Source organism: Macaca thibetana, chromosome 16, assembly GCF_024542745.1.
Source record: "Macaca thibetana thibetana isolate TM-01 chromosome 16, ASM2454274v1, whole genome shotgun sequence".
In the NCBI taxonomy this organism is placed as follows: Eukaryota; Metazoa; Chordata; class Mammalia; order Primates; family Cercopithecidae; genus Macaca; species Macaca thibetana.
Window position 1 is genome coordinate 64,709,064 of NC_065593.1, and position 26,043 is coordinate 64,735,106.

At 48.7% G+C, this 26,043-nt stretch overlaps 2 protein-coding genes across 17 annotated transcripts in view; one reads left to right on the forward strand and one right to left on the reverse strand.

Moving 5' to 3' along the window:
- Nucleotides 1-25,756, forward strand: part of ATP5PD (ATP synthase peripheral stalk subunit d) — a 221,631-nt gene extending 195,875 nt beyond the window's left edge. For 10 of the 16 annotated variants that reach the window (XM_050764473.1, XM_050764470.1, XM_050764481.1 and 7 more), the window contains exons 2-7: nucleotides 20,709-20,744; nucleotides 23,644-23,774; nucleotides 24,021-24,117; nucleotides 24,458-24,529; nucleotides 25,363-25,425; nucleotides 25,556-25,756. In XM_050764473.1, the coding sequence (XP_050620430.1) occupies nucleotides 23,653-23,774; nucleotides 24,021-24,117; nucleotides 24,458-24,529; nucleotides 25,363-25,425; nucleotides 25,556-25,687 (486 nt within the window). In that variant the 5' untranslated portion in view covers nucleotides 20,709-20,744; nucleotides 23,644-23,652 and the 3' untranslated portion in view covers nucleotides 25,688-25,756. Of the gene's footprint in view, nucleotides 1-1,208; nucleotides 1,213-3,993; nucleotides 3,998-16,125; nucleotides 16,131-19,720; nucleotides 19,725-20,323; nucleotides 20,329-20,701; nucleotides 20,745-23,643; nucleotides 23,775-24,020; nucleotides 24,118-24,457; nucleotides 24,530-25,362; nucleotides 25,426-25,555 lie in introns of those variants that run through there. The other 6 variants (XM_050764477.1, XM_050764484.1, XM_050764476.1 and 3 more) reach the window with 6 other exon arrangements.
- On the reverse strand, nucleotides 1,062-20,418 carry KCTD2 (potassium channel tetramerization domain containing 2). Its single transcript, XM_050764427.1, has 6 exons — nucleotides 20,080-20,418; nucleotides 18,339-18,447; nucleotides 14,654-14,745; nucleotides 7,143-7,238; nucleotides 5,005-5,130; nucleotides 1,062-3,939 (listed from the first exon to the last, which is right to left on the reverse strand). The coding sequence occupies exons 1-6, from the start codon at nucleotides 20,416-20,418 to the stop codon at nucleotides 3,910-3,912; spliced, it is 792 nt and encodes a 263-aa protein (XP_050620384.1). The 3' UTR covers nucleotides 1,062-3,909.
- Nucleotides 25,757-26,043: the final 287 nt, after the last annotated feature.

Sequence of the window (26,043 nt, forward strand, 5' to 3'; positions counted from 1 at the left end):
GTTTCGAACTCCCGACCTCAGGTGATCCACCTGCCTCGGCCTCCCAAAGTGCTATTACAAGGGTGAGCCACCATGACCGGCCAAATCTCCGTTTTAATAATCCCAATGTCTTCCCACTGTTCTCAGGTCCCAGGAGTAATGACTGCACCCGGCAATCCCCACATCTGTGATGCCTCAGTGTCCACTCCTGCCCTTTCTCCACTACCAGTTAACAACTGCTGTGGTCTCTCAATTGGACCCTAACGGATGCACCCACATATCCCGTTCACTAAACTGTGTGAGTCCATTTTGTCTCCCTATCTTAAAGTGCTGTCCGGAAGGGACTAACACCTTCTGAGGATCCCACGCCCTGCCTGATGCTGAAGTGATTGATACTTGTTTGTTGGTTACTTGTCACCAAATGTTTCTCACTCATCCTCTTCCTTGTACCTAGTCACTCACTCTCTTCCAGAAAGACTTGTCCCTTAAAAACAATCTCACGGCTGGGGATGGTGGCTCATGCCTGTAATCCCAGCACTTTGGGAGGCCAAGACAGGGGATCACCTGAGGTCAGGAGTTCGAGACCAGCCTGGCCAACATGGCAAAATACTGTCTCTACTAAAAATACAAAAATTAGCCAGGCATGCAGGCAGGCACCTGTAATCCCAGCTACTCAGGAGGCTGAGGGAGAACTGCTTGAACCCGGGAGGCAGAGGTTGCAGTGAGCCGAGATCACAACACTGCACTCTAGCCTGGGCGACAGAGTGAGACTCCATCTTGGGGGTAAAAAAAAATCTCACACTCCTCCCCTTGTCTCTTTCCAGCTCTCTGGTGGGCAGCCCATCTGTCCCACCTTCTGTTTCTCTGCATTCTCTGGATCTTTTCAGATTCAGTAAAATGAAACAGAGGAGGCAGAAGCTCCAATACCCACTTTGGCGGTTTCAGTAGCAGGAGAAACGGACTTGGTTAGCTGACCCGGTGAGAAAGGTAGTTAAGTCATCTCCTGAGACCCGTGAGAGAACCATCGACAGGAAGTGACAGTGGGAACCGGGAGACTACAGTAATGGAAAACACCAGAGTTCTTGAGATTCAGAAGTTTGTTTCGTATCTTTATTCACAAAAAAAAGTCACAGCATTTCAGACTATTCAAACACACAAACAGGAACAGAGGGTGCCCACCAGTGACAGCCTCGTCCCTAAGGTCTGGATCAAAGGCCACGCTGGACGGTGGGGTGTCCTCTCGGGCCTCCTCTCTCAGCGTCCCGTGGCTCCCTGCCCCCGGCCTCACTGACACCCCCAAGAGCAGTTACAACTGTGCAGAAACAAAGCCACTTTAGAGGAGGCTGGGCCCTACTTCATTGCCATGGAAAAAGGCCAGATTCTGAGGAAAAGACAGAATCAGTGCTACTGTGTCATCAGCTGGGGGATGCTGGGCACTCCTGGGCCTGGCTGGCATCACCTGTGTCCCAGACCCGGGGCAGAGAAAAAGACAGGACCCTCCCCACTTGGCAGTACTGGGCAGCGGAGTGTGGGTCACTGGTCACGTGACAGCCCCAAACTGACACGCAGACCTCTCTGACGTGATCAGCCAGACACTCGGAGGGCACAAGGCTTTCAAGCAAGAACACCAGCCTGGTTCCTAAAGGGGGTGGGTGAACAACGCTCCCAGAAATCTTAGGAAACCAGAGTTCTGGAGCACTGGAACAATACAGGTGTCATCGGGTTGCAGCGAGGAGGGAAACTTGGTGAACACCAGCCCTCCGAGAGGGCGGAAATACCACTCCTGTCTATTTCTCGGAGCACGTGCCTTGGGGCTCAGGAGCAGTCTTTTCATGAGGGCAACTGTGGAATCTAAGAGGAATGAAGGAAACGGCGCCCTCAGGAGGTGCTCAACATTGGTGTCTGCCCCCCAGGCCTCCTTGCTGAACCTGGTGAGAAAGCTGGGGTTGGTCTAGGAGCCCCAGCCCACGCTGATCAGGCATGCCCCAGGAAAGCAGATAGGGACAAGCGCCTCAACAAGACTGGGCACGAGGCCACAAACCAAGCTGCTTTTCCTCTGTCAGTCTGACATTACTCACTGGACCTGGCCAAGGAGCACCTCTTCCAAAGTCTTCCATCCTTCCTGGCTCAGAGCAGTCCTTCCCGTGATCACTACTTTCCTTGGCTACATCTTTGTTTTTTTTTTCTCTGAAAGATGTAACTGGATGGATGCCTGTGACTGTTGAAGGGGTGGCTGTTTTTACTGAGGATGGCAGTTCATCTAACATTTTACAGCTGTAAAATGTGGCGTGTAGATGTGTAGACATTGATGCGTCAGCAGAAACCCCTGTATACCAGGTTCTATGCTATGCTACAGACACAGAGAAACAAGGAGAGTGAGGATCCTAGGGAAAAGTTAAGCCATCTGGGCATGGTCAGGTCAGAAGCTCAAAAGACATTTGGCAGAGTCTGTAGTCATTTCCAGAAATTACTACCCAGACACACCTTGGCAAGCAGGTAAGCTGTGGAGCACAGAGAACATCACCTCGGAAGGTGCCCAGGAGCACCTGGCTCGAGGAGGCTTTCATAGGAGCAGTCCCCAGAGCCCCTTCCCCTTCTCCATGCCATCTGCCATACTACTGAAAGTTATCAGGGACGGACAGGGTCCCCTGGCTCCACCGCATTCCATGACTGCTCGGCGAGACCCACATGCTCGGAGAGAAAGTGTGGACACAAGCTCTGTGGACGCAGCCCGAAAGAGGGTGCTGCCGCATCGGGATCCTCGCCAGCATGGCACTCCAGAAAAGAAAGTAACGGCGGGGGTGGGGGGTTGGCAGAGACACAGGCGGTCCCCAGGCTGCCTAGCACATACATACACACCACTGAGGACAGTACAGAGGGAAGCAGGTCCGCCAAGGTTAGAAACCAAGAGACACAAATATTGCACATTCAGTCAAGGCATTTCCAAGAGACAGTCACGGAAATAACTCTCTCTTTAAGACACAACAACATAACACATTTGGCAACTTTCAAAGAAACAGCCTTCCCCACTCCAAGCCATCAAAGGGTCCGTAAGTGCCTTCATCTTTGGTCCAGTTGAAAAAGCCAGGGAAGGAAGACAGGCTCAACGGGGAGTAAGAAGAGGCTGCAGGCGCAGTTCCACCAGCTCCCTACAGCTCCCACTTGTCTGACTCAGTGCAGGACGCCGCCTGTCTCAAACCTCCTCTTGGAGGGAAAGCAAGCTCTCCAGAGGGTCCCGGCTGCTGGAGAACACTTAGGCAAAGCTGCATGTGCTGGCAGCCGGGAGCCCCAAATCCAGAGCAATGATCACCAACCTCCAACCACAACAAAGGACACTCTATCCCTCCTTTCCTTGGAGGCTCTATTCATGGGAATGTGGGGTACCCTGGCAACTCCGTTTTACCTTAAACCTCAATTCCACAAACTGCAGCTAGAACCCTTTGCATGTGCTGCAGGTCTTTGAAGGTGCATAGGAGGGACGGTGTTCCGAAGCAGCTAATAACATCCAATGTGGCACACATAGGGTGAAACCATGGCACGGCACAGGAACAATCCTCTTTGCTCCAGCTTCCTTAAAGTACAGGCCATTTCCAAGGAGCTAGGCCTTCCGTCCTCATCCCCCAGATTCCCAAAAGGCTCCGACTGGGAACCCAGCCCAGTTGCTGTTGTAAAGATCTGTTCTAATACTGGCTAAGCAAATGAAAGCAGGTTTCTGAAAAGGTATATTCTGCAGCCAGAAGTCGCATCTGTCTTCAGAGTCCTATGGGTGGGGAGGGAGTTCCTTTAGTTTTGACCAGAACACTTCTTCACAGGGGGCCAGGCTCAGCTGTGCTTTGCAGTGGCTCGGTCACTGGACAGGAGCGAGGTTTCACTTCACAGAGGGGCTCTGCTGACTGCTCTCCTGAAGGTCTGGAGTTTTGGGGTCTTAGTTTACATCCGCGATCCTCTCTCCTGAAGAATCTGAAAGTCGGAGATGGGGGAGAGGCTGAGGCTGACGGAGAGAGAGAGGCGCCAGGGGATGCTTTCCACTGGACCCGATGAGTGGCATGATGGTCCTGTCATCCCAGAAAGCAAGCAGGGGTGCAGCCTCGGCCTCACCCGCAGTGCTTCTGGTGCGAAACTCTCTTGCTGGACACAGCTGGGTCTAAAGCTTATGTGCTGTTGGACCAAAGCTTTGCCAACTGAAAGGAAGTGGTTCCAGCTTACCTGGTATCCACGATTTAGAAGCTGTGTGTGTGGGCCGGGCGCGGTGGCTCACGCCTGTAATCCCAGCACTTTGGGAGGCCGAGACGGGCGGATCACGAGGTCAGGAGATCGAGACCATCCTGGCTAACACGGTGAAACCCCGTCTCTACTAAAAAATACAAAAAACTAGCCGGGCGAGGTGGCGGGCGCCTATAGTCCCAGCTACTCGGGAGGCTGAGGCAGGAGAATGGCGTGAACCCGGGAGGCGGAGCTTGCAGTGAGCTGAGATCCGGCCACTGCACTCCAGCCTGGGCGACAGAGCGAGACTCCGTCTCAAAAAAAAAAAAAAAAAAAAAAAGCAGCTGTGTGTGTGTAGGAGGTGTGAGGAGGGTGCACAGTGGAGGGAAAAGAAACAGTGTCAAACCATTTTCCAGGAACTTAAGGGAGGTAAAGTTCACGAAGGTAAGAAAACACCCTTTCTCCTGAGGCAATGAAGAAAGAAGAGTTTTAAAGAACAAAGGCAAAACACTTTCCAAGTCTGAGTTCAGAAATCCTACCCTGTAGTAATTAGTGGCAACCAGCTTTTCTTTTTCATTGATTCAGCAGAGGATGGAGAAAGTCTACTCTTTTTAGGTTCGTATTTCCCAACTAAACAAACTCTCAGTGCTCCGTAAATCCCAATTGAAATTACAACAGTCAAAAAGAACAAAACGAGGGGAAAATGCAACGCTGGCTCTAGAAGGCCAGAGAAGAAGTGAGGAGCAAGAGTTCAGGAAAAGCCCACGGAGGGGGTGCGAACAAGCAAGCCAGAGGCAACTGCCCGGGGGAGGGGCTCCTTACCTTCGCCTTTTCGCTCGGCTCTATGACGATGCCGTTGGTAGAATTATTTAGTTCTCTGGAGACAACACAGAGGAATTCTGCCTGATCCTCATTGCCGTAGTTATAGGAAGATCCAATGCTGATGAGCTGATGAACCAAGAATACAGTGAACATAAACATGGCGACCTTAACATACGAAAGTGCTACACAATCACTCCTCCTCCAACTGAACTTTTGTTTTACTTCTCAAAGATTTATCCTTTATGAGTTCTCAAAGGTTTAACTCTTTATGAGTTCTCTGCGACTACCAAAGCCCCAGGGGAGAAATGGGCCTGTTCTTCATCTGGGCGTCATCGGTGAGGCCTCCCCAGGAGGGAAAGTATGAGCTCCACTGTCCCCTCACCCAAGCTCTGAAGTCCCCCCACAGTCAGTGGCAGGATTAACACGCCCACGCCCCCTCGAGCACACCCAGGGGAGACAGAACACATCTGTGAACAAAATGGACACTTGCTTCAGTCACACACAGAGCTGGCTCCTCTATCAGCAGAAGCCCTAGACAGGAGACAGGAGGCTCTGGAAAGCACCAAGTCAATCACTGATCTGCTACTGGAAGTCATATGCTGCTGGTACTTTTTATTTCCAGACAAGGTCTAGCTCTGTCACCCAAGCTGGAGTGCAGTGGTGCAATCACAGCTCACTGCAGCCTCCACCTCGTGGGCTCAAGTGATCCTCCCACGTCAGTCTCCTGAGTAGCTGGGACTACAGGTGTGTTCCACCATGCCTGGCTAATTCTTTTATTTTTGATAGAGAAGGGGGGTCTCACTATGTTGCCCAGGCTGGTCTCCGAACTCCAGGACTCCAGCGATCCTCCCACCATGGCCTCCTAAAGTGCCAACATTACAGGTGTGAACCACCGTGCCCAGCATGCTGGTACTTTCAACCTTTTTGGAGTATAGAATTCAGAATTTAATTCTAAAGAGGAAATACACATGCAGGGGAGCAGCTCAGGCAGAGGGTGAGGGCATCCCAGTGAGCAGGCGAGGCCTCATGTGGGCGGCATGGCTGACTGCAGTAGGATGGGGCTGGGGGCGCCTCCGCCTGCCTGAAACTAACTTCCTTATCCAGAAGGGAGGCAATGAGAACACCTCCATCTTCCCACAGAATAGTAATAAGATGAGAAATGTAATAAGATGAGAAATGCTACAAGAAAGTATTCGTTTTAGTTTCACAAAGAATACATTAAAAAAATCCTTTGCTTAAGAGCGCATATTGGGAAAAATACTTCTGGAGTGGAGGGCATTAAACTCTTGGCAACGTTTTACAACCCATGCCCAGTAAGAACCAGGCTGACAGACACAGGCAGAGTGGATTCTGTGGTGGAAGCTGAGTGTGAGGAATAATCACCGCGGGCTCTGAAGACAGAGACAGCAGCATTAATGCAAAGCGTGAGTTTTCTTTTAGAAGGTAAGCGTCTGGTGAGACAGCTGTTGACCTCTTAAAACTCTACACATAAGTAGGCATAATCCATACAAAATCATATTTACTCTGTTCTCTCTGGCCTTCCTGTGTTTTGAAGGCAACAGACAATTTAACAAGTCTGCCATCTACTGGAGGAAAACAGTGAAGCTCCAACTGTCATAGCTTTGTTTTGATAGCTCAATCGTAACCCCCGGCGGAGACAAGCGCGGGAAGCGACCGCACCACACTTCCCATGGCGCCTGATCCTTCCTTGCACAGCTGTTCACCAAGTTCTTCGTAGTGGATTACAAAGACATTCAGAAGCAAAAAGTTTTGACCCGGGGAAAAGAAATGGAAGGATTGCTGTCGAATCCCAGTCTCCTTTAGGGACTCATTCTACAATCCCTGTGAGGGAACGAAAACCAAAGGCTTTGAGGCACTTCAAGCCTAAACCGCTCATTGGCTCCCCTGAAAAGTCTGGGCGTGAAGCTAAGACATGATGCTCCTCTGTTCCCCCAACTCCTCATGTACCACTAGGGCAGCAGTGCCTACCAAATGGCTCTTTGCCCATGTTTTGGAATAGGATCCCACCTGGCCCTACCCATCTCCCATGGTTATTAATTGGCCATCTACAGTGATTGTTTGAAGAGCTGCAGACCCCTTGAACGGGACCTGGGATTGCTGCTCTGTAAGAGATGTACCTGTTCGAATTTCCAGCCGTCAGACATCGTGGACACCATCTGTGTGAGCTCTTCTTCCTGACACTGCAGGACTCTGTACACGTGCTTCACGGGGCCCTGCAATGACCAGGCGCAGACTGAGAACAGCACCAAGGACACCACAGTTTGCAGCTGCCCCAAGGAGGCTCTTCAAATGAATAAACACTGAAAAGGAGTTTGCTTGGAAATCTTTTCTTGGCAGCCACCCACTATCTCCTTTTACAAATAGTACTGTGGCGTTTTTTTTCCCTTCTCTTTAAAAAATGTTTTTCTTTTTAAAAGGCCACAAGCCAGCATACTGTGGCTTTTCAATAAAAACACATCCAAGGAATGAAATAAAAAAAGGTAAAATAATTTTGAACTTCAGAGGTATGAATGATTGAGCAACTATGCCGACAAATTTAGATTTAATCCATTTCCCCAAGTCAAAAACAAGGTAAAATTATTTATTATAATTATTTTTTAAAACACAGTCCCACTCTGTCACCCAGGCTGGAGTGCAGTGGCATGATCTCGGCTCACTCCAACTCCGCCTCCCGGGTTCAAGCGATTCTCCTGCCTCAGTCTCCTGAATAGCTGGGATTACAGGTGCCCACCACCACGCCTGGCTAATTTTTGTATTTTTAGTAGAGACAGGGATTCACCATGTTGGCCAGGCTGGTCTTGAACTCCTGGCCTCATGATCCACCTGCCTCAGCCTCCCAAAGTGCTGAGATTACAGGCATGAGCCACCGCACCCAGCCTTATTATTATTTTTGAGACAGAGTCTCACTCTTGCCCAGCCTGCAGTGCAATGCCACCATCTCGGCTTACTGCAGCCTCCACCTCCTGGGTTCAAGCAATTCTCCTGCCTCAGCCTCCCGAGTAGCTGGGATTACAGGCATGTGCCACTACGCCCAGCTAATTATTGTATTTCTTTTTTTCCTTTTTTTTGAGACAGTCTTTCTCTGTTGCCCAGGTTGGAGTGCAGTGGTGCCATCTCAGCTCACTGCAATCTCCGCCTCCTGGGTTCAAGCAATTCTCTTGCTTCAGCCTCCCAAGTAGTTGGGATTACAGGTGCCCACCACCACGCTTGGCTAATTTTTGTATTTTTAGTACAGACGGAGTTTCACCATGTTGGCCAGGCTGGTCTCGAACTCCTGACCTCAGGTGATCCGGCCTTGGGCTCCCAAAGCACTGGAATTACAGGCATGAGCCACCGAGCCCAGCCAATTTTTTGTATTTTTAGTGGAGATGGGGTTTTGCCATGTTGACCAGGCTGGTCGTGAACTTCCAACCTGAGGCGATCCACCCATGTTGGCCTCCCAAAGTGCTGGGATTATAGGTGTGAGCCACCGCGCCCAGCTGACAATGCTGTATTTTTTCTAAAAGAGGTATAATTATCGCCGGGCACAGTGGCTCACCCCTGTAATCCCAGCACTTTGGGAGACAGAGGTGGGCGGATCACTTGAGGTTGGGAGTTCGAGACCAGCCTGGCCAACATGGTGAAACCCCATCTCTACTAAAAACACAAAAAATTAGCCAGGTGAGGTGGCGCACACCTGTAATCCCAGCTACTCAAGAGGCCGATGCAGGAGAATTGCTTGAACCTGGAGGCAGAGGTTGTGGTGAGCTGAGACCGGCCATTGCACTCCAGCCTAAGCGACAGAGCAAGAAAAAAAAAAAAAAAGGAGGTATAATTATCATTAACCAAAGTACTAAGGATTTTAAAGATTTCCTTCCATATTACATACAGGACATATCCTCTGAAGATTTTAATTGGTTCTAACCACATATTTTAGAAACCAATTGTGTAAGTAAAAAATTTATATTATCACAAAAGATCTGTGATGTTGGCCACATCTGTCCAAGTCCCAGGTATTTAAGATGCCATTATATTGCCTCTTTTTCCTCTCTTCCAAAGTAAACCACTTGTGCTCTCAAATGCACCAAGATCAATCACCTACAAAAAATACTATTATAAGAAATAGGAGGCTGGGCGCGGTGGCTCACACCTGTAACCCCAGCACTTTGGGAGGCCGAGACAGGCGGATCACTAGGTTAGGAGATCGAGACCATCCTGGCTAACACAGTGAAACCCCATCTGTACTAAAAGTACAAAAACTTAGCCGGGTGTGGTGGAGGGCGCTTATGCTCCCAGTTACTCAGGAGGCTGAGGCAGGAGAATGGCATGAACCCAGGAGACAGAGCTTGCAGTGAGCTGAGATTGTGCCACTGCACTCCAGCCTGGGTGACACAGCGAGACTTTGTCTCAAAAAAAAAAAAAAAAAAAAAAAAAAAAAGAAATAGGAGTCTGGGTATGGTGGCTCACGCCTGTCATCCCAGCATTTTAGGAGGCTGAGGTAGGTGGATCACCTGAGGGCACGAGTTTGAGGCCAGCGTGGCCAACATGGGGAAACCCTATCTCTACTAAAAATACAAAAATTAGCTGGGCATGGTGGTGCACGCCTGTAATCTAGCTACTCGGGAGGCTGAGGCAGGAGAATCGCTGGAACCTGGGAGGCAGAGGTTGCAGTGAGCCGAGATCGCGCCACTGCACTCCAGCCTGGTCAACACAGCGAGACTCTAAGGAAAGTAGTTAGGCAGCAGCCACTAAGAGCTAAAAGGTCATGAAACTGAAGGTCGGGCTGAGGCCTGCATCTTGGGCTCGGCTTGAACGCTGCCTGTGTGAGGGCTATGGGTAAGCTCAAGGAGGTAACAGGTTTGAAAATCCACACACAAAAAAATAAAGAAAAATACAAAATGAAACAAAATGAAAATCCACACATGGCCAACTTCATCTTAGAGTCATGTACAACAAGTACAAAAGAAGGTGTCTCTGAATAACATCAAATCCATTTTTCAGTTTCACTACATAACAAGGACAGATGGAAAGATGGAAAGACAGTTAACATCAAAAAGGTCTTGACATTCCTAGAACAAAAAAGTTTCCAAAGGGGTATAAATCCACAAGCCTTCAGAATCTAGAAGACTAATTTAATTGTGGTCATCAAACAGAAATCTTATAACGCTCTCTAGGAATTAGCTAATGACGAAGAAGGGAGAATGCTCAGGTACCATGACTTGAATCATTTCAAATTACATAATTCATGGTACCATCAAAATCTATAGTAAGCAATCACTTTTTTTAGAATGTGGGAAATTGAGGATAAGGCTAGATTACCAAAATGTCTAAACTATTAAATATCTACAATAGTGAAAGACACCACGTCAACCTAAGATAGCACAGAGATTGGTGACACTGGATCACATTTCAAGTGGTAATCTGCAAACCAACTACAAAGCTACCTTTGAACATCAAAAAGGAGCCTTTCATCTGTTGGCTAGATGGAAGAAAACTAAATGAATAAGCCCTTCTTTTCACCTTTGCAAACTGCTGGAGATAAAGTGGATAAAAGAGTTAATTTTTTGGCCGGGCGCGGTGGCTCACGCCTGTAATCCCAGCACTTTGGGAGGCCGAGGCGGGCGGATCACAAGGTCAGGAGATCGAGACCACGGTGAAACCCCGTCTCTACTAAAAATACAAAAAATGAGCTGGGCGCGGTGGCGGGCGCCTGTAGTCCCAGCTACTCGGGAGGCTGAGGCAGGAGAATGGCGTGAACCCAGGAGGCGGAGCTTTCAGTGAGCCAGGATCGCGCCACTGCACTCCAGCTTGGGTGACAGAGCAAGATTCTGTCTCAAAAAAAAAAAAAAAGAGTTAATTTTTCATCATTAGTGTCAGTTATTCATCCAAATATTCCATTTAGACCCAGAAAACTTTTTTTTTTTGAGATGGAGTCTCCCTCTGTTGCCGAGGCTGGGGTGCAGTGATGCCATCTCAGCTCACTGCAACCTCTGCTATCTCAGTTCAAGTGATTCTCCTGCCTCAGCCGCCCGAGTAGCTGGGATTACAGACACCCGCTACCGCACCCGGCCAACTTTCGTGTTTTTAGTAGACGGGGTTTCTTTTCTTTTTTTTTTTTTTTTTTGAGACGGAGTCTCGCTCTGTCGCCCAAGCTGGAGTGCAGTGGCCAGATCTCAGCTCACTGCAAGCTCCGCCTCCCAGGTTCACGCCATTCTCCTGCCTCAGCCTCCCGAGTAGCTGGGACCACAGGCGCTGCCACCTCGCCCGGCTAATTTTTTGTGTTTTTAGTAGAGACGGGGTTTCGCCGTGTTAGCCAGGATGGTCTCGATCTCCTGACCTTGTGATCCGCCCGTCTCGGCCTCTCAAAGTGCTGGGATTACAGGCTTGAGCCACCGCGCCCGGCCTCTTTTTTTTTTTTTTTTTAAGACAGAGTTTCGTTCTTGTTGCCCAGGCTGGAGTGCAATGGCGTGATCTCAACTCACCGCAACCGCCACTTCCCAGGTTCAAGTGATTCTGCTGTCTCAGCCTCTTGAGCAGCTGGGATTACAGGCATATGCCACCACCCCGGCTAATTTTGTATTTTTAGTAGAGACGACGTTTCTCCATGTTTGTCAGGCTGGTCTTGAACTCCCGACCTCAGGTGATCCACCGGCCTCAGCCTCCCAAAGTGCTGGGATTACAGGTGTGAGCCACCGTGCGTGGCCAGTAGACAGGGTTTCACCATGTTGTCAGGCTGGTCTTAAACTCCTGACCTCAAGTGATCTGCCCTCCTCAGCCTCCCCAGAGTGCTGGGATTATAGGCATGAGCCACCATGCCTGGCCTAGAGCCAGAAAACTTTGATATATGAAGTCTAACAGAGAAAGAGCAAGGCATTATTTTTTACTTTTAAAAGTAAACTTATGCCAGGCATGGTGGCTCATGCCTGTAATCCCAGCACTTTGGGAGGCAGAGGCAAGTGGATCACTTGAGGCCAGAAGTTCAAGACCAGCCTGGCCAATATGGAGAAACCCATCTCTACTAAAAATACAAAAATTAGCCGGCCGGGCGCGGTGGCTCAAGCCTGTAATCCCAGCACTTTGGGAGGCCGAGACGGGCGGATCACAAGGTCAGGAGATCGAGACCATCCTGGCTAACACGGCGAAACCCCGTCTCTACTAAAAACACAAAAAATTAGCCGGGCGAGGTGGCGGCGCCTGTGGTCCCAGCTACTCGGGAGGCTGAGGCAGGAGAATGGCGGGAACCCGGGAGGCGGAGCTTGCAGTGAGCTGAGATCTGGCCACTGTACTCCAGCCTGGGCGACAGAGCGAGACTCTGTCTCAAAAAAAAAAAAAATTAGCCAGGCGTTGTGGCACACACCTGTAATCCGAGCTACTCAGGTGGCTGAGGTATGAGAATCGCTTGAACCTGGGAGGCACAGTTTGCAGTGAGCCGAGATCATGCCACTGCACTCCAGCCTGGGTGACAGAGCGAGACTATCTCAAAAAAAAAAAAAAAAAAAGAAAAAGAAAAAAGAAGAAAAAAGAGTAATTTTCCTGCCTTCTTAATGGCAGGAAAATTCTGTGCTGCAATAGATTATATCTAAAGTATCTACCACCAGTATCTGATGGGAAAAGAGGCAATTATGCTACAAGACAGGTAGTCACGGTGGAGCACGACTCTGCCCTCTTACTGTTAACTCTGTAGTCGCAGTTTCTTAAAACAGTTTAATCGCATGAAAGAGAGGATCTATTTTCCTGCTAGACTTTAAGCTGCTGCTTCTGTTTTTTTTGAGACGGAGTCTCTCTCGTCGAACAGGCTGGAGAGCAGTGGTGCAATCTCGGCTCACTGGAAGCTCCGCCTCCCGGGTTCAAGCGATTCTCATGCCTCAGCCTCCCAAGTAGCTGGGACTACAGGCGCCCGCCACCCACGCCCAGCTAATTTTTTTGTATTTTTAGTAGAGACAGGGTTTCACCGTGTTAGCCAGGATGGTCTTGATCTTCTGACCTCGTGATCTGCCCATCTCGGCCTCCCAAAGTGTTGGGATTACAGGCGTGAGCCACCACGCCCGGCCAACTTCAAGCTTCTTGAAGGCAAGGACTTTCAATTACTTACAGGATCCCAAGGGTCAAATAGAAGCTATTATGGCCATTCAAACACATGAAAAACATATGATGAATGGCAGGATATGAAATAGATGTGCCCTAACATCTTTCTTTCCTCTAACTAGGTGGGCAAATTCCGTTTCACTCTTGTTACTATATCTGAGTTAATATGAGAATCAAGGCGAGGTGCAGTAGCTCACACCTGTAATTCCAGAACTTTGGGAGGATGAGGTGGGCGGATTGCTTGAGTTCAGGAGTTTGAGACCAGCCTGGCCAACAAGGCTTGTTTCTACCCAAAACATAAAAAAATAGCCAGGTGTGGTGGCTTGCACCTATAGTCCCAGCTACTTGGGAGGCTGAGGTAGGAAAATCACCTGAGCCTGGGAAGCCAAGGCTGTAGTGAGCTTTGATCATTCCACTGTACTCCAAACTGGGCAACGGGAGTGAGACCTTGTCCCCTCTCTACCCGCCATCATAAAGAGCAGCTTGATATCATGTTCTTAGAAGCATGGTTCAGGCTGGGCGCAGTGGCTCGCTCCTGTAATCCCAGCACTTTGGGAGGCCGAGGTGGGTGGATCATGAGGTCAGGAGATCAACACCATCCTGACACGGTGAAACCCCATCTCTACTAAAAACACAAAAAAATTAGCCGGGCATGGTGGCAGGAGCCTGTAGTCCTAGCTACTCAGGAGGCTGAAGCAGGAGATGGCGTGAACCCAGGAGGTGAGCTTGCAGTGAGCCAAGATTGCCCCCCGGTGGACAGAGTGAGACTCTGTCTCAAAAAACACAAAACAAAACAAAACAAAAAACCATGGTTCACAAGCAGCTGCTAAAGCCTACCCTATGAGACTGGTTTCAAGTGGCTCACAGGAGCCGTATGTGACTCAATCACATGCTAAAGGCTCATATCCATAAAGAGCGGCCAAGCCGGGCACGGTGGCTCAAGCCTGTAATCCCAGGTGGATCACCTGAGGTCAGGAGTTCCAGACCAGCCCAACCAACATGGTGAAATCCCGTCTCTACTAAAAAAAAAAAAAAATACAAAAATTAGCCGCGTGTGGTGGCCAGCGCCTGTAATCCCAGCTACATGGAAGGCTGAGGCAGGAGAATTGCTTGAACCTGGGTGGTGGAAGTTGCAGTGAGCCAAGATCGCACCACTACACTCCAGCCTGGGAGACAGCGAGACTCTGCCTCAAAAAAAAAAAAAAAAAAAAAAAAAAAAAAGCAGCTAACAAGTGGAACCAAGACCTCTATGGTCTTTAAAAGGGAGACATACTCGGGCAGAGAGAACAGGTTTTGGACCTGAAGTGCCCTGGGCGCCTCCTCCTGCCATCTGGTAAGCAGCAACAATCTTCTCATTCTATTGGGACATATGCCTATTCTGTTTCCTTTGTGGTTTCTTCTTGTTTTCTCCTGTGCAGTATTGCTGAGTGTGCATTCCCTGTGCTGCAAACGGTGTTCCACACAGACCTCCAGCTCTAAGGGGAAAGGCATCCTTTTCAAATCACAGACCGACTGACAGAAGCCCACTTGAGACATCCCTCCTTAACAGTTCCAAACACATTACTTGTGAAGTTCTGTTCTCATTGTCCCGTATCCTTTCCTTAACCAGCCGCACAAGGGACGCGATGTTGTAAAACTCCGCTTCCTCCAGCACACCTGGAACAAGGACCAAACTGCAGTCAGATAGGTGCGAGAGTTTGCCAGAAAAACACCAAGGCGAGGCTGAAGGTTACATGCTTGCTAAATACTGCTTATTTATCTATTTACTTATTTTTTCAGATGGAGTCTTACTCTGTCACCCAGGCTGGAGTTCAGTGGTGCGTCTTGGCTCACAGCAACCTCTGTCTCCTGGGTTCAAATGGTTCTCTTGCCTCAGTCTCCCGAGTAGCTGGGACTACAGGCATGCACCACTACGCCCAGCTAATGTTTGTATTTTTTTCCCCCCGCGGGAGACAGAGTTTCACTCTTGTTGCCCAGGCTGGAGTGCAATGGCATGATCTTGGCTCACTGCAACCTCCATCTGCTGGGTTCAAGCGATTCTCCTGCCTCAGCCTCCCGAGTAGCTGGGATTACAGGGGCCTGCCACCACGTCAGGCTAATTTTTTGTATTTTTAGTAGAGACAGGATTTCATCATGTTGGCCGGGCTGGTCTTGAACTCCTGACCTCAGGTGATCCATCTGCCTCGGCCTCCCAAAGTGCTGGGATTACAGGCGTGAACCACCGCGCCTGGCCAATTTTTTTATTTTTAGGAGAGACGAGGTTTTGCCATGTTGGCCAGGCTGGTCTCGAACTCCTGACCTCAAGTGACCTGCCCACCTTAGCCTTCTAAGTGTTGGGATTACAGGCATGAGCCACAGATCCCGGCCTAAAAACTGCATTATTTAAATGCAAATCTAATCTCTCTCCTTCTGCTAGGAAATATCTCTTTGCTATTTTCAGTAAACTCATGACCTTTTCTCCAACACAAATTAGTCAAACACTAGGGTATGTTCTGCTCACTCCATTTCAACCCTCCTTTCCCTACCTGGCACCTGCCCATTAGCTGTAGGACACTTTTCCCATATGTCACCTAGTTCCTGGAACTAGTCACACTGACAACTCCTGAAGTTGGTATTTTTGTCCAATTTGCCCTCAAAAGGACTGGGGGTGGAGGTGGAAGTCATGTACAAATTTATGTGGGCCAAAATTAATAGGATGCTAATCATTTGAACGATGTAAGAGGCAACAACTGAAAGACTTGCATGCTAAATGAACTCAAAGACCTTAGGACAACTATGAGATGTGTGATCCTATAGGAACAAATTTGCTATAAAGGCCATTATTAGGACAATTGACAAAACTGCAATATAAGCTGTAGGTAAAAGCATCAATATTAAAATTCCAGAGTTTGATAACTGTACTGTCTGTGGTTACATAAGAGAATATCCTTGCTCTTGGGAAATATATACAAATATTAAGGGGTGAAATCTGCAATCTATTCTCAAATAGTTCAGAAATAAGAACTGTGGTGGGAGAGGCAAGAGGATGGGGCTGGGGGGGGGAAGAATGAAGGACAATGCAAATATGATTTAAAAAAAAAAAAAAAGGGGGCCGGGCATGGTGGCTCACACCTGTAATCCCAGCACTTTGGGAGGCCGAGGTGGGTGAATCACGAGGTCAGAAGATCGAGGCCATCCTGACTAACATGGTGAAACCCCGTCTCTACTAAAAATATAAAAAAATTAGCTGGGCGCGGTGGTGGGCGCCTCTAGTCCCAGTTACTCGGGAGGCTGAGGCAGGAGAATGGCGTGAACTCGGGAGGCGGAGCTTGCAATGAGCCGAGATGGCGCCACTGCACTACTTACGGCCTAGGTGACAGAGCGAGACTCTGCCTCAAAAAAAAAAAAAAAAAAAAGGTTGAGTGTGGTGGCTCACATCTGTAATCCCAGCACTTTGGGAGGCCAAGGTGGGTGGATCACGAGGTCAGGAGTTTGAGACCAGCCTGACCAACATGGTGAAACTCCGTCTCTATTAAAATAAAAAAATTAGCCAGGCGTGGTGGCGTGCACCTGTAATCCCAACTACTCGGGAGGCTGAGGCAGGAAAATTGCTTGAATCCAGGAGGTAGAGGTTGCAGTTAGCTGAGATTGTGCCATTGCACTCCAGCCTAGGCGACAGAGAGAGACTCCGTCTCAAAAAAAAAAAAAAAAGGCCAGGCACAGTGACTCACACCTGTAATCCCAGCACTTTGGGAGGCCGAGGCGGGCGGATCACGAGGTCAGGAGTTTGAGACCATCCTGGCTAACACGGTGAAACCCCGTCTCCACTAAAAAATACAAAAAATTAGCTGGGTGTTGTGGCGCACGCCTGTAATCCCAGCTACTTGGGAGGCTGAGGCAGGAGAATCTCTTGAACCGGGGAGGCAGAGGTTGCAGTGAGCCGAGATTGTGCCAGTACACTCCAGCCTGAGAGACAGAGCGAGACTCTGTCTCAAAAAAAAAAAAAAAAAAAAAAAAAAAAAGAAAAATCTCATGTACCCCATACCCCATAAATATATACACCTACTATGCACGCACAAAAATTAGAAAAAGAAATGATTACCCGCGAGTTGATAATTGTTGAAGCTGGACAGTGGATGCATGGAATTCACTGTACTATTCCCACTAGTTTTGTATGTATTTCAAATATTATTTACAAAGGGACATTTAAAAAAAGAGAGAGCAATTCCTCTTTCTACTGGCTGAAACAGAGTTGTTTTGTAGTCACTTCACTAACTAGTACAACCATTACAAGCTTTCTTACTCAGAGCCAAAGCTCCCAGATCAGGATGCCCTGGATTTAGGGACAATCCCCTTTACAACCGAATGCCTTTAGTAGGACCACGCCAAGCCTTGTAGAAAGTGGACTAGACCCACTTACAGTCCCAATGCCCTACAAACCAAAAAGATGAGGCAAGTGATGATACACCTGACAATGAACTAGAGAATGAATTAGGTCAGTTGCAAACATTTACAAGGAAGCATGAGGCCAGAGTGTTAAAATAAATGAGGCCAAGCCTTTATTATTTTTGTACTACTGCGAGTTCAAACCAAAATTAAAACTATAAATAACTGAATGTCAGAGATGTCTTGCTTCTTCAGACTACAGACACTCACTGCACACAAATAAATGTAAAAAAAGGATCGTGATGGCCGGGCGCGGTGGCTCACGCCTGTAATCCCAGCACTTTGGGAGGCCGAGGCGGGTGGATCACAAGGTCAGGAGATCAACACCATCCTGGCTAACACGGTGAAACCCCGCCTCTACTAAAAATACAAAAACTAGCTGGGCGTGGTGGTGGGCACCTGTAGTCCCAGCTACTGGGGAGGCTGAGGCGGGAGAATGGCATGAGCCGGAAGGCGGAGGTTGCAGTGAGCCAAGATCGCGTCACTGCACTCCAGCCTCGACAGAGCGAGACTCCATCTCAAAAAAAAAAAAAGAAAAAAAAAGGATCATGACAATTGTGGAGATTCGGAAAAAACTCCTGAAGTTATCTGCAGAGCTGAGCTACCTATCTTCCTTCTCACCCAGAAGCTGAACAAAGCCTAAGGAGGCTTCCTTAATCATGACTCCCTCAGACAAGACTGGTAGTTTCTGCTCAGTTTCATAAACTTGAAACTATACCTACACATGAGCTTGATGAAAATCTCAAACAAAATTTAAATCTGGAAAACAATTTTAAAGATTCTACTTGCATTTTGAAAATCGCCAATGAAAACAGTGCTCTTACCTTCTTCTGCCAACTCCTTAGTAATGATGAGTTTCCCATGGCGGAGGTAGTTTAGGATAGGACCAAAGTAGGTGGGGTCCCTGTCAATCAGATATGCCCCTGTCTCATCCTGCCAACCAAACACAAGGGTATCATTGTGGAGCTTTGAGGAGTATTTTAAACAAAGGCAGGGCAGGGTTTCACCATCTTTGTCAGTGCCCCAAGACAAGAATCCATTCCATCAGCTAAAAAAGACTTCAGTGATGGCAAGTTTTGCTACACATTTGCTTATCACAAACTACTGGTAAGAAAGCTAGCTTTATGTGTCTTGTACATTAAGATCATCTTAGGTACGGTGTTACAGACCAACAGTCATACTCATTTAAGTGTTTACTTACTGGCTGGGATTCGAAATCTTTGGCTGGACAATAATTACAGTGACACACATTCTTCAGTAGGGTGTTTCTTATTAAGAAATGGAGAAAATGCCATAGCTGAGTAACTGAAATATTTGCTTGAGATGGACATTCTGACTTTTCCACTGCCTCTGAACTGCATTCCTAATTCCAAGAAAACCTCTGTGTAGTTGGCAATGCTGCTGAGCTCAAGGCCAACATCAGTGGGAGTTTGCACTGCCAGCTGTAATCTCACACACCCCAGCTCTGTGCCCAGAGGAAGCTTGGTACTGCCAGGACTTGGCTCTGAGCAGCTTTAATCCTACTCATCTTTACAGTAAAAGGAACAAGAAGAAACTGGCTTCTGTTACCACAAGGAGGATATAGGGTAGATAAAAATAATTCCTTTATAAGCAAAGGTTTTGAAATCTCTTTAAAGTTAGGGCAGGATAGGTTTCCATCAATCTGAGATTTCTTAGAGGAGAGGAATAAACGAAAACAAATGTTTACGCAACTCCAGCTGTGTTTTGAGGTGACCAGCTGAATGCTATACGGGATATAAGATGGTATGAGTTATGGTCAGTGCCTTTAAGTAGCGAACTTAAAGGTGAACACGTGAAGTTAAAAATAAATTGACACAGTTCAAACTAGAAATGGTTTAAGTGTCTAGTCACCTCTCAACCCTCTGGTTAGCAGCCATGATCCTGCCCAAAATTTTCCCGGGAAAATTTTCATTTTCCTTCTGTCTGAGCCTAGATTTGCAGCGGTAAACGGTAACGTCTTTCCAAAAAACGCATTTGATCTATATATGGACCTAAACCAGTGACTGTTACTAGATAAAAGTTCTGCGACCAGGACTATAGGAAAGCAGTGTGATATCACAAGAAGCGCTTCCTGCAGCTGTCGAAGCCCAACTTGGCAGAGGGGTCCGAGAGGGAGTCTGAGAAAGCTACAAGGATGCCTGAGCTCACCCTGACCCAGTTCTGGATGCATCTGGCACTGGCAGTGGGGGGCTGAAGAGGAGCCAGGGAAAACTCATGCATATCTCAGTGGGATGTCAGGGGTAGAGAATATGGAGAAGGGGTGTGGAGTGCGTTCTCGTGGGTGCGGGTGGGCGCAGTGTGGGAAGGAGTCTCGAAGAACGAAGGGCGGGGTCGGGGAGAAAATCGGAGTATGCCTCAGCATGGGAGAAGGGGAGAGGGAGGTCCCTCTGAGGCCCCTGCGGGTAGTGTGGGAAGCAGGGGGAGGATGGGGGCCCAGCCTGAGGGGGGCTGCCTGTGAAGAGCGTTTCTCAGGACTCCGGGGACTGATCTAGGAGAAACCAGGGGGTCCGAAGGCCCGGGGGCGCGCCCGAGGGCGGGGCACACCTTGTCTGAGTCCAGCTCCGGGTCCTCCTGGCAGCAGAGGCGGCAGAGGAATGACTTGGGCTCGCGGCCTAAGGTCTGTCTGGTGGTCACGAAGTAGGTGCCTCCCACGTTCAGCCTGACCCAGCGGGCCGCGCCGCCGCCCCCTGCCCGCTCGGGTGGTCCGGGACCCGGCTCCAGCGGCTGTGCGACGGCGGCAGCCGGGCGGCCGTGCCCGCGGGGCGTGGGGCCAGCCGGGCGTGGGCTGGGGGGCCCGCGGACTGGGCCACCCCCGTCGCCCACCCCGCTCCCGCCGCCCCCTCCTAGCCCCGCCATCGCCGGGTCCAGCTGTAGTTCCGCCATCTTGGGCCGCCGCCGCCGCCGCCGCTGCCCGCGCGCAGCCGGGCCGGCCCATTTCTCGGCAGGGAGAGCCGGGCCGGCCCATCGGCGGGGGTGGGGCAGAGGGGAGAGGGACGGGAGCGCCCCCAACCAGCGCCCGGGGACCCGCGCGGCGGAGGCGCTGTGCCCGCCCCCGGGGAGAGACTTCCGGAACCAGCCCTCATCTCTATTGGCTGATCTGCGAAGCAAGGCCCACCCCCTTGGCTTTGGGGTTGGCTGAGGAAAGATCTTCCGGTGACCCACTTCCGTTATTTGCTGCGGTGGACCGTGGGCAGCCAGGGTCGGTGAAGGTGAGTGGGGCTTGGGGCGTTGGATCGGATACCTGGAGGGCTCCTCTGCTCTGCCCTCTCTAGACTTCACGCCGACTCTTGTCACGCCCCCGTCAAGAACTCCGGGCCGTCGGCTTGCCCCGCTGTCAGAGTGTTCCTTGTGTAGCTGCCGCTCCTCGCCCCGCGATCCCTTCCTCAGCCCTCCTGGGCGCGCGGGGTCAAGGGGCCCCGGCTGTGTCCTGGGCGCCGCTGATTTAGGCGCTGCCACAAGCCGTGTCTCGTGCAATCCGCTCCCAGCGCGGCAGACTTCAATAGTTTGGTGGGGGGACTGGGGAAACGTTACGCAGACAGTGTTAACTTGCCGAGGGACGCTCAGCTGGCTGCGGGCCTGCGCCCTTCCCCTCCCTCCGGCGGCTTCCAGGATTCGAACGTGTAGAGCGTTCAGGGCTCCTCAGGTGCAGAGTTCAGTTACTCATTCAAGAAAGATTTATTGAGCACCTGCTATGCGCATGATCTGTTCTAGGCGCTGGGGATTAAGCAATAGATTTTTAAGAATTAAAAAAAATGTCTCCCGGCGCAGTGGCTCAGGCCTGTAATCCCAGCACTTTGGGAGGCCAAGGCGGTGAATTGCGAGGTCAGGAGTTCGAGACCAGCCAGGCCAACATGGTGAAACCCCGCCTCTACTAAAAATACAAAAAATTAGCTGGGCCTGGTGGAAGGCGCCTGTAATCCCAGCTACTCTGGAGGCTGAGGCAGGAGAATCGCTGGAACCTGGGAGGCGGAGGTTGCAGAGAGCCAGAGACCACACCACTGCACCCCAGCCTAGGGGACAGTGCGAGACTCTGTCTCATCAAAAAAAAAAAAAAAAAAAAAAATTATTTGTGGCTTCTACTTTCTACTGGTACTTAGGAAAGTCTGTAAGGGCGCTTGATTCCCTAGTAACTTTAAAGTCATATACCAATTGCCTTAACACCTCCCCTCCACAACAGGAAACAAGTTGTCCTGAGAAAGAAAGAAAGGAACGACGGGACAGGTGTTTGACAACTTTCTTGAAGATCCTAAGATTGCTTCAGCCTCCCTTGTATTCCACTCCAAGCTTATAGAGATCTTTGACTTTGTAGTCTTTTAATATCTGACCCTGATCTTAAAGAGGACTATTTTCCTATATTCTTTTTTTTTTTAAGTGGCTGTAGTCATTTTCCATATTTTTCTCACATTTTCACATGTATTAAATGCCTCTTAAAATGCAGGCCTGGGCGCGGTGGCTCATGCTTGTAATCCCAGCACTTTGCAAGGCTGAGGCGGGTGGATCACCTGACGTCAGGAGTTTCAGACCGGCCTGGCCAACATGGAGAAACCCTGTCTCTACTAAAAATACAAAAATTAGCTGGGTGTGATGGTGGGCGCCTGTAATCCCAGCTACTCGGGAGCCTGAGGCAGGAGAATTGCTTGAGCCTGGGAGGTGGAGGTTGCAGTGAGCCGAGATGATGCCACTGCACTCCAGCCTAGGGGACAGAGTGAAACTCCATCCCCCCCAAAAAAAGTGCAGAACGTGTGCTGGTGCTGCTAGGGTATAATCCGACCTGCATAAGAACGTACAGGTGTATTACCAATCTAGTTGGAAAGGCATAGAGAGCCCCTTTAAGTTTGTGTAAAACTATGGAGCAAGTTGATATGCACAATTTCATGTGATACTTTTAACAGCCCTCGGGCAAGCAGGACTGATAATGCCCATTTTACACATAAGTAAATTGTAGCCTAGAGAGTGCCCTATGTAAAGCTTGTTGAAATTTAGGTATGTGTCAGTTTCTGTCTACTGGAGAATCAGTGAATAAAACACAATCTGGGTGGAAATGTCTTTATTAACTTTTATGCAACCTGAGTGTTATTTTTAGTAATATTTCCAGAGGTACATGGAGGGGATAAAGAGAGCTGGGCCTTTTTTTTTTTTTTTTTTTTTTTTTTTTTTTTGAGACAGAGTCTCTGTCTTCCAGGCTGGAGTGCAATGGTGCTATCTCAGCTCACTTCAGCCTCCGCCGCCCAGGTTCAAGCGATTGTCCTGTCTCAGCCTCCTGAGTACCTGGGACTACAGGTGCATGCCATCACTCCTGGCTAATTTTTCTATTTTTAGTAGAGACAGGGTTTCACCATATTGATCAGGCTGGTCTTGAACTCCTGACCTCAAGTGATCTGCCTGCCTCAGCCTCCCAAAGTGCTAGGGTTACAGACGTGAGCCACTGTGCCCAGCCTAGAGAGCTGGACTTTTAAGGCTAAATAGGAGTTGGGCGAGAATGTATTTCTATGCCAGTTTGCACACTTTGAATTTGAAGTCACACTTTTTCTTTTCTTTTTGAAACGGAGTCTTGCTCTGTCGCCCAGGCTGGGGTGCACTGGTGCGATTCAGCTCACTACAACCTCTGCCTCCTGGGTTCAAGTGATTCTTGTGCCTCAGCCTCCAGAGTAGCTGGGATTACAGGCGTGGGCCACCATGGCTGGCTAATTATTGTATTTTTAGTAGAGACAGGGTTTTGCCATTTTGGCCATGGTGGTCTTGAACGCCTGACCTCAGGTGATCCAACTATCTTGGCCTCCCAAAGTGCTGGGATTACAGGCGTGAGCCACTATGCCTGGCTGCACACCTTGAATTACCTTGAATTTGAAAAGGTAACACTTTTTTTTTTTTTTTTTTTTTTTTTTTTGAGATAGAGTCTTGCTGTGTCTCCCAGGCTGGAGTGCAGTGATGTGATCTCGGCTTACTGCAACCTCCGCCTCCTGGGTTCAAGTGATTCTTGTGAAGACTTGCATGTTTCTAAGATTTAAAGGATTCTCTCTAAGAGGTCTTATTTTGTTATTTATCATTTTTCCCAACTGAAAATTCACCTCATAAAAAAGCCTTGTTTTTATCTGACTTATTTTTCAGGATCCCAAGATGGCTGGGCGAAAACTTGCTCTAAAAACCATTGACTGGGTAGCTTTTGCGGAGATCATACCCCAGAACCAAAAGGCCATTGCTAGTTCCCTGAAGTCCTGGCATGAGACCCTCACCTCCAGGTCAGTATGTTTCTGAGAGGGAACCCCATACTTGCCACTGAATCTAGAAACAAAACAGTATTAAGGAATTACGTATGAATTATTGATGCCTTTCTGACAACCTATAAAGAAATCCTGGCATTTTCATGATGATCCTAGGAAAGTGTGGTGACCCTCCAGGCCATAGGAGGAAGGGATAGGAAAATTACCATGTGAATTTTCTACTGCTTATGAACAATGCTAACTTTTGCCATTCCTTGTGGGCAGGTTGGCTGCTTTACCTGAGACTCCACCAGCTATCGACTGGGCTTACTACAAGGCCAATGTGGCCAAGGCCGGCTTGGTGGATGACTTTGAGAAAAAGGTGGGACTTCGTACCTCTAAAGCACTGAGCTTGTAACATGCCTGTGGGTGGGGAGCAGGAACAGGGATAATTACATACGCAGCGTGACAGCCAGATCCCTGAGGAAGCTTAGGAAAGATGCCTATGGCCAAAGGCCTTGTGGTTGATTGAACTGTAAATAGGCACAGGAATTTAGGCTCTGTTCATTCAGCAGTACAGTGTAGCCTTAATCTGGGAGCCAGAGGGCTTTCTGATCAGCACAGGAGTTTTGACCTGCTCTGTTTCTGACCTGGATTAGTAGCTTCCAGCCCTTTGGGCTCCTGGGTGTATTGGCGACAACTCACTGTCCTTGTATTTGTAGTTTAATGCCCTGAAGATTCCTGTGCCAGAGGATAAATATACTGCCCAGGTGGATGCCGAAGAAAAAGAAGATGTAAGTAGTTGAGGCTCTTGCTTATTCTAAAATTCTCTCGATCGTGACTCTTTATTACAGCTAGGTTAAGGTAGAGTGAATTAAATGGAAAATTAAAGAGTTAACAACCACATAAAGGAATGGCTTGTCAATAAATGCAACAACATGGACGAATTTCAAAATAATTATGCTGAGTGAAAGAAGCCAACAAGAAAAAGAAGAGTATAGCATATGATTCCATCTTTATAAGACTCTAGAAAATGTAGTTAAGTCTACAGTGGCTGCCTGGGGATGGTTGAGAGGGGACTGCTGGTTTCACAGGTGGATACAAATATCAAAACTTATCAAATGGTGTTCTTTAAATATGTGCATTTTCTCATATTTCAGATATACCTCAACAAAGCTGTTAAAAACAAGGAGTTGGAATTAGAAAAATTATCCAAGTAGTATTAAAATACCTAAGTATTTGCTTGAAAGCACTGAAGGCCAAACTTTGGAACTCAGTGGCTCCACCAAAGAGAAGTCTGGCTAGGTGCTCAGGTGGCGTGTCCTGACCATTCAGTGGCTGAGCCCTGTGAAAACAGGCATTCTGTAGGTCTTCCGGATGAGGAACTTGCAGAAGCAGCCGGGTGCTGCCATCCTAAGCTGGTTTTCCAGTATGGGCTTCTTTGTGAGTGTTAGTAAAAGCTGTGGTTTGCCTCTCAAGAGTGAGTGCCCCCAAGAGGTCAGGGTAACCACGGATTCTCCATAGAGCAATAGGACAGCAGGAGTGGATTGGGACGACTCCTACTTTAGCAGCTGCTGGGGTAGAATGCAGCCTGGTTTCAGAACTGAATTTCTCTTTCTTCTTAAAGGTGAAATCTTGTGCTGAGTGGGTGTCTCTCTCAAAGGCCAGGATTGTAGAATATGAGAAACAGGTAAGGATGATGGGTAACCGTTGCCTATAATATCGTTTCTTTCATGGCCACCTGGTGGCAGGAACCTGCCTTGGATATTCTGCTTTCCGTCTCTGTTTACATTAACTAAACACATTTCCCCTCTTTCCAGATGGAGAAGATGAAGAACTTAATTCCATTTGATCAGATGACCATTGAGGACTTGAACGAAGCTTTCCCAGAAACCAAATTAGACAAGAAAAAGTATCCCTATTGGCCTCACCAACCAATCGAGAATTTATAAAATTGAGTCCAGGAGGAAGCTCTGGCCCTTGTATTACACATTCTGGACATTAAAAATAATAATTACACAGTTCTGGGTGTGTCTTCTTCTCTGGTTGAGATAACTAAGCCTCTCTTCTGAGGTGGCCTCACTGGCAGTGGACTTTTTATTTAAATAGAAAGGTGAGCCTAGAGAGGTTTGTTGGGCTGGTTGTCTGACAGGCTATGTAGGTGCCACTTACTGAGGCCCCAGGACTGCTGAAATGGCAACAAATAACACTAGGTGCTATGGCAGTGTATTTCACTGTGATGTGGTAAAGAATTGTTACATGCTGATTCTCTTCAACTTCCTCTTAGGTTTCAAACCCCTGGTTCCAA

Bases quoted from the DNA above. Each gene is read 5' to 3' on its own strand.
- KCTD2 (XM_050764427.1), bottom strand. From the start codon at position 20,418: ATGGCGGAACTACAGCTGGACCCGGCGATGGCGGGGCTAGGAGGGGGC. The intron at 18,448-20,079 runs GTGTGCCCCGCC...TTTGGTTGGCAG, and splicing joins CGGAGCTGGACTCAGACAAG to GATGAGACAGGGGCATATCT. The intron at 5,131-7,142 runs GTACATCTCTTA...TTGGTTCATCAG, and splicing joins ACGGCTGGAAATTCGAACAG to CTCATCAGCATTGGATCTTC.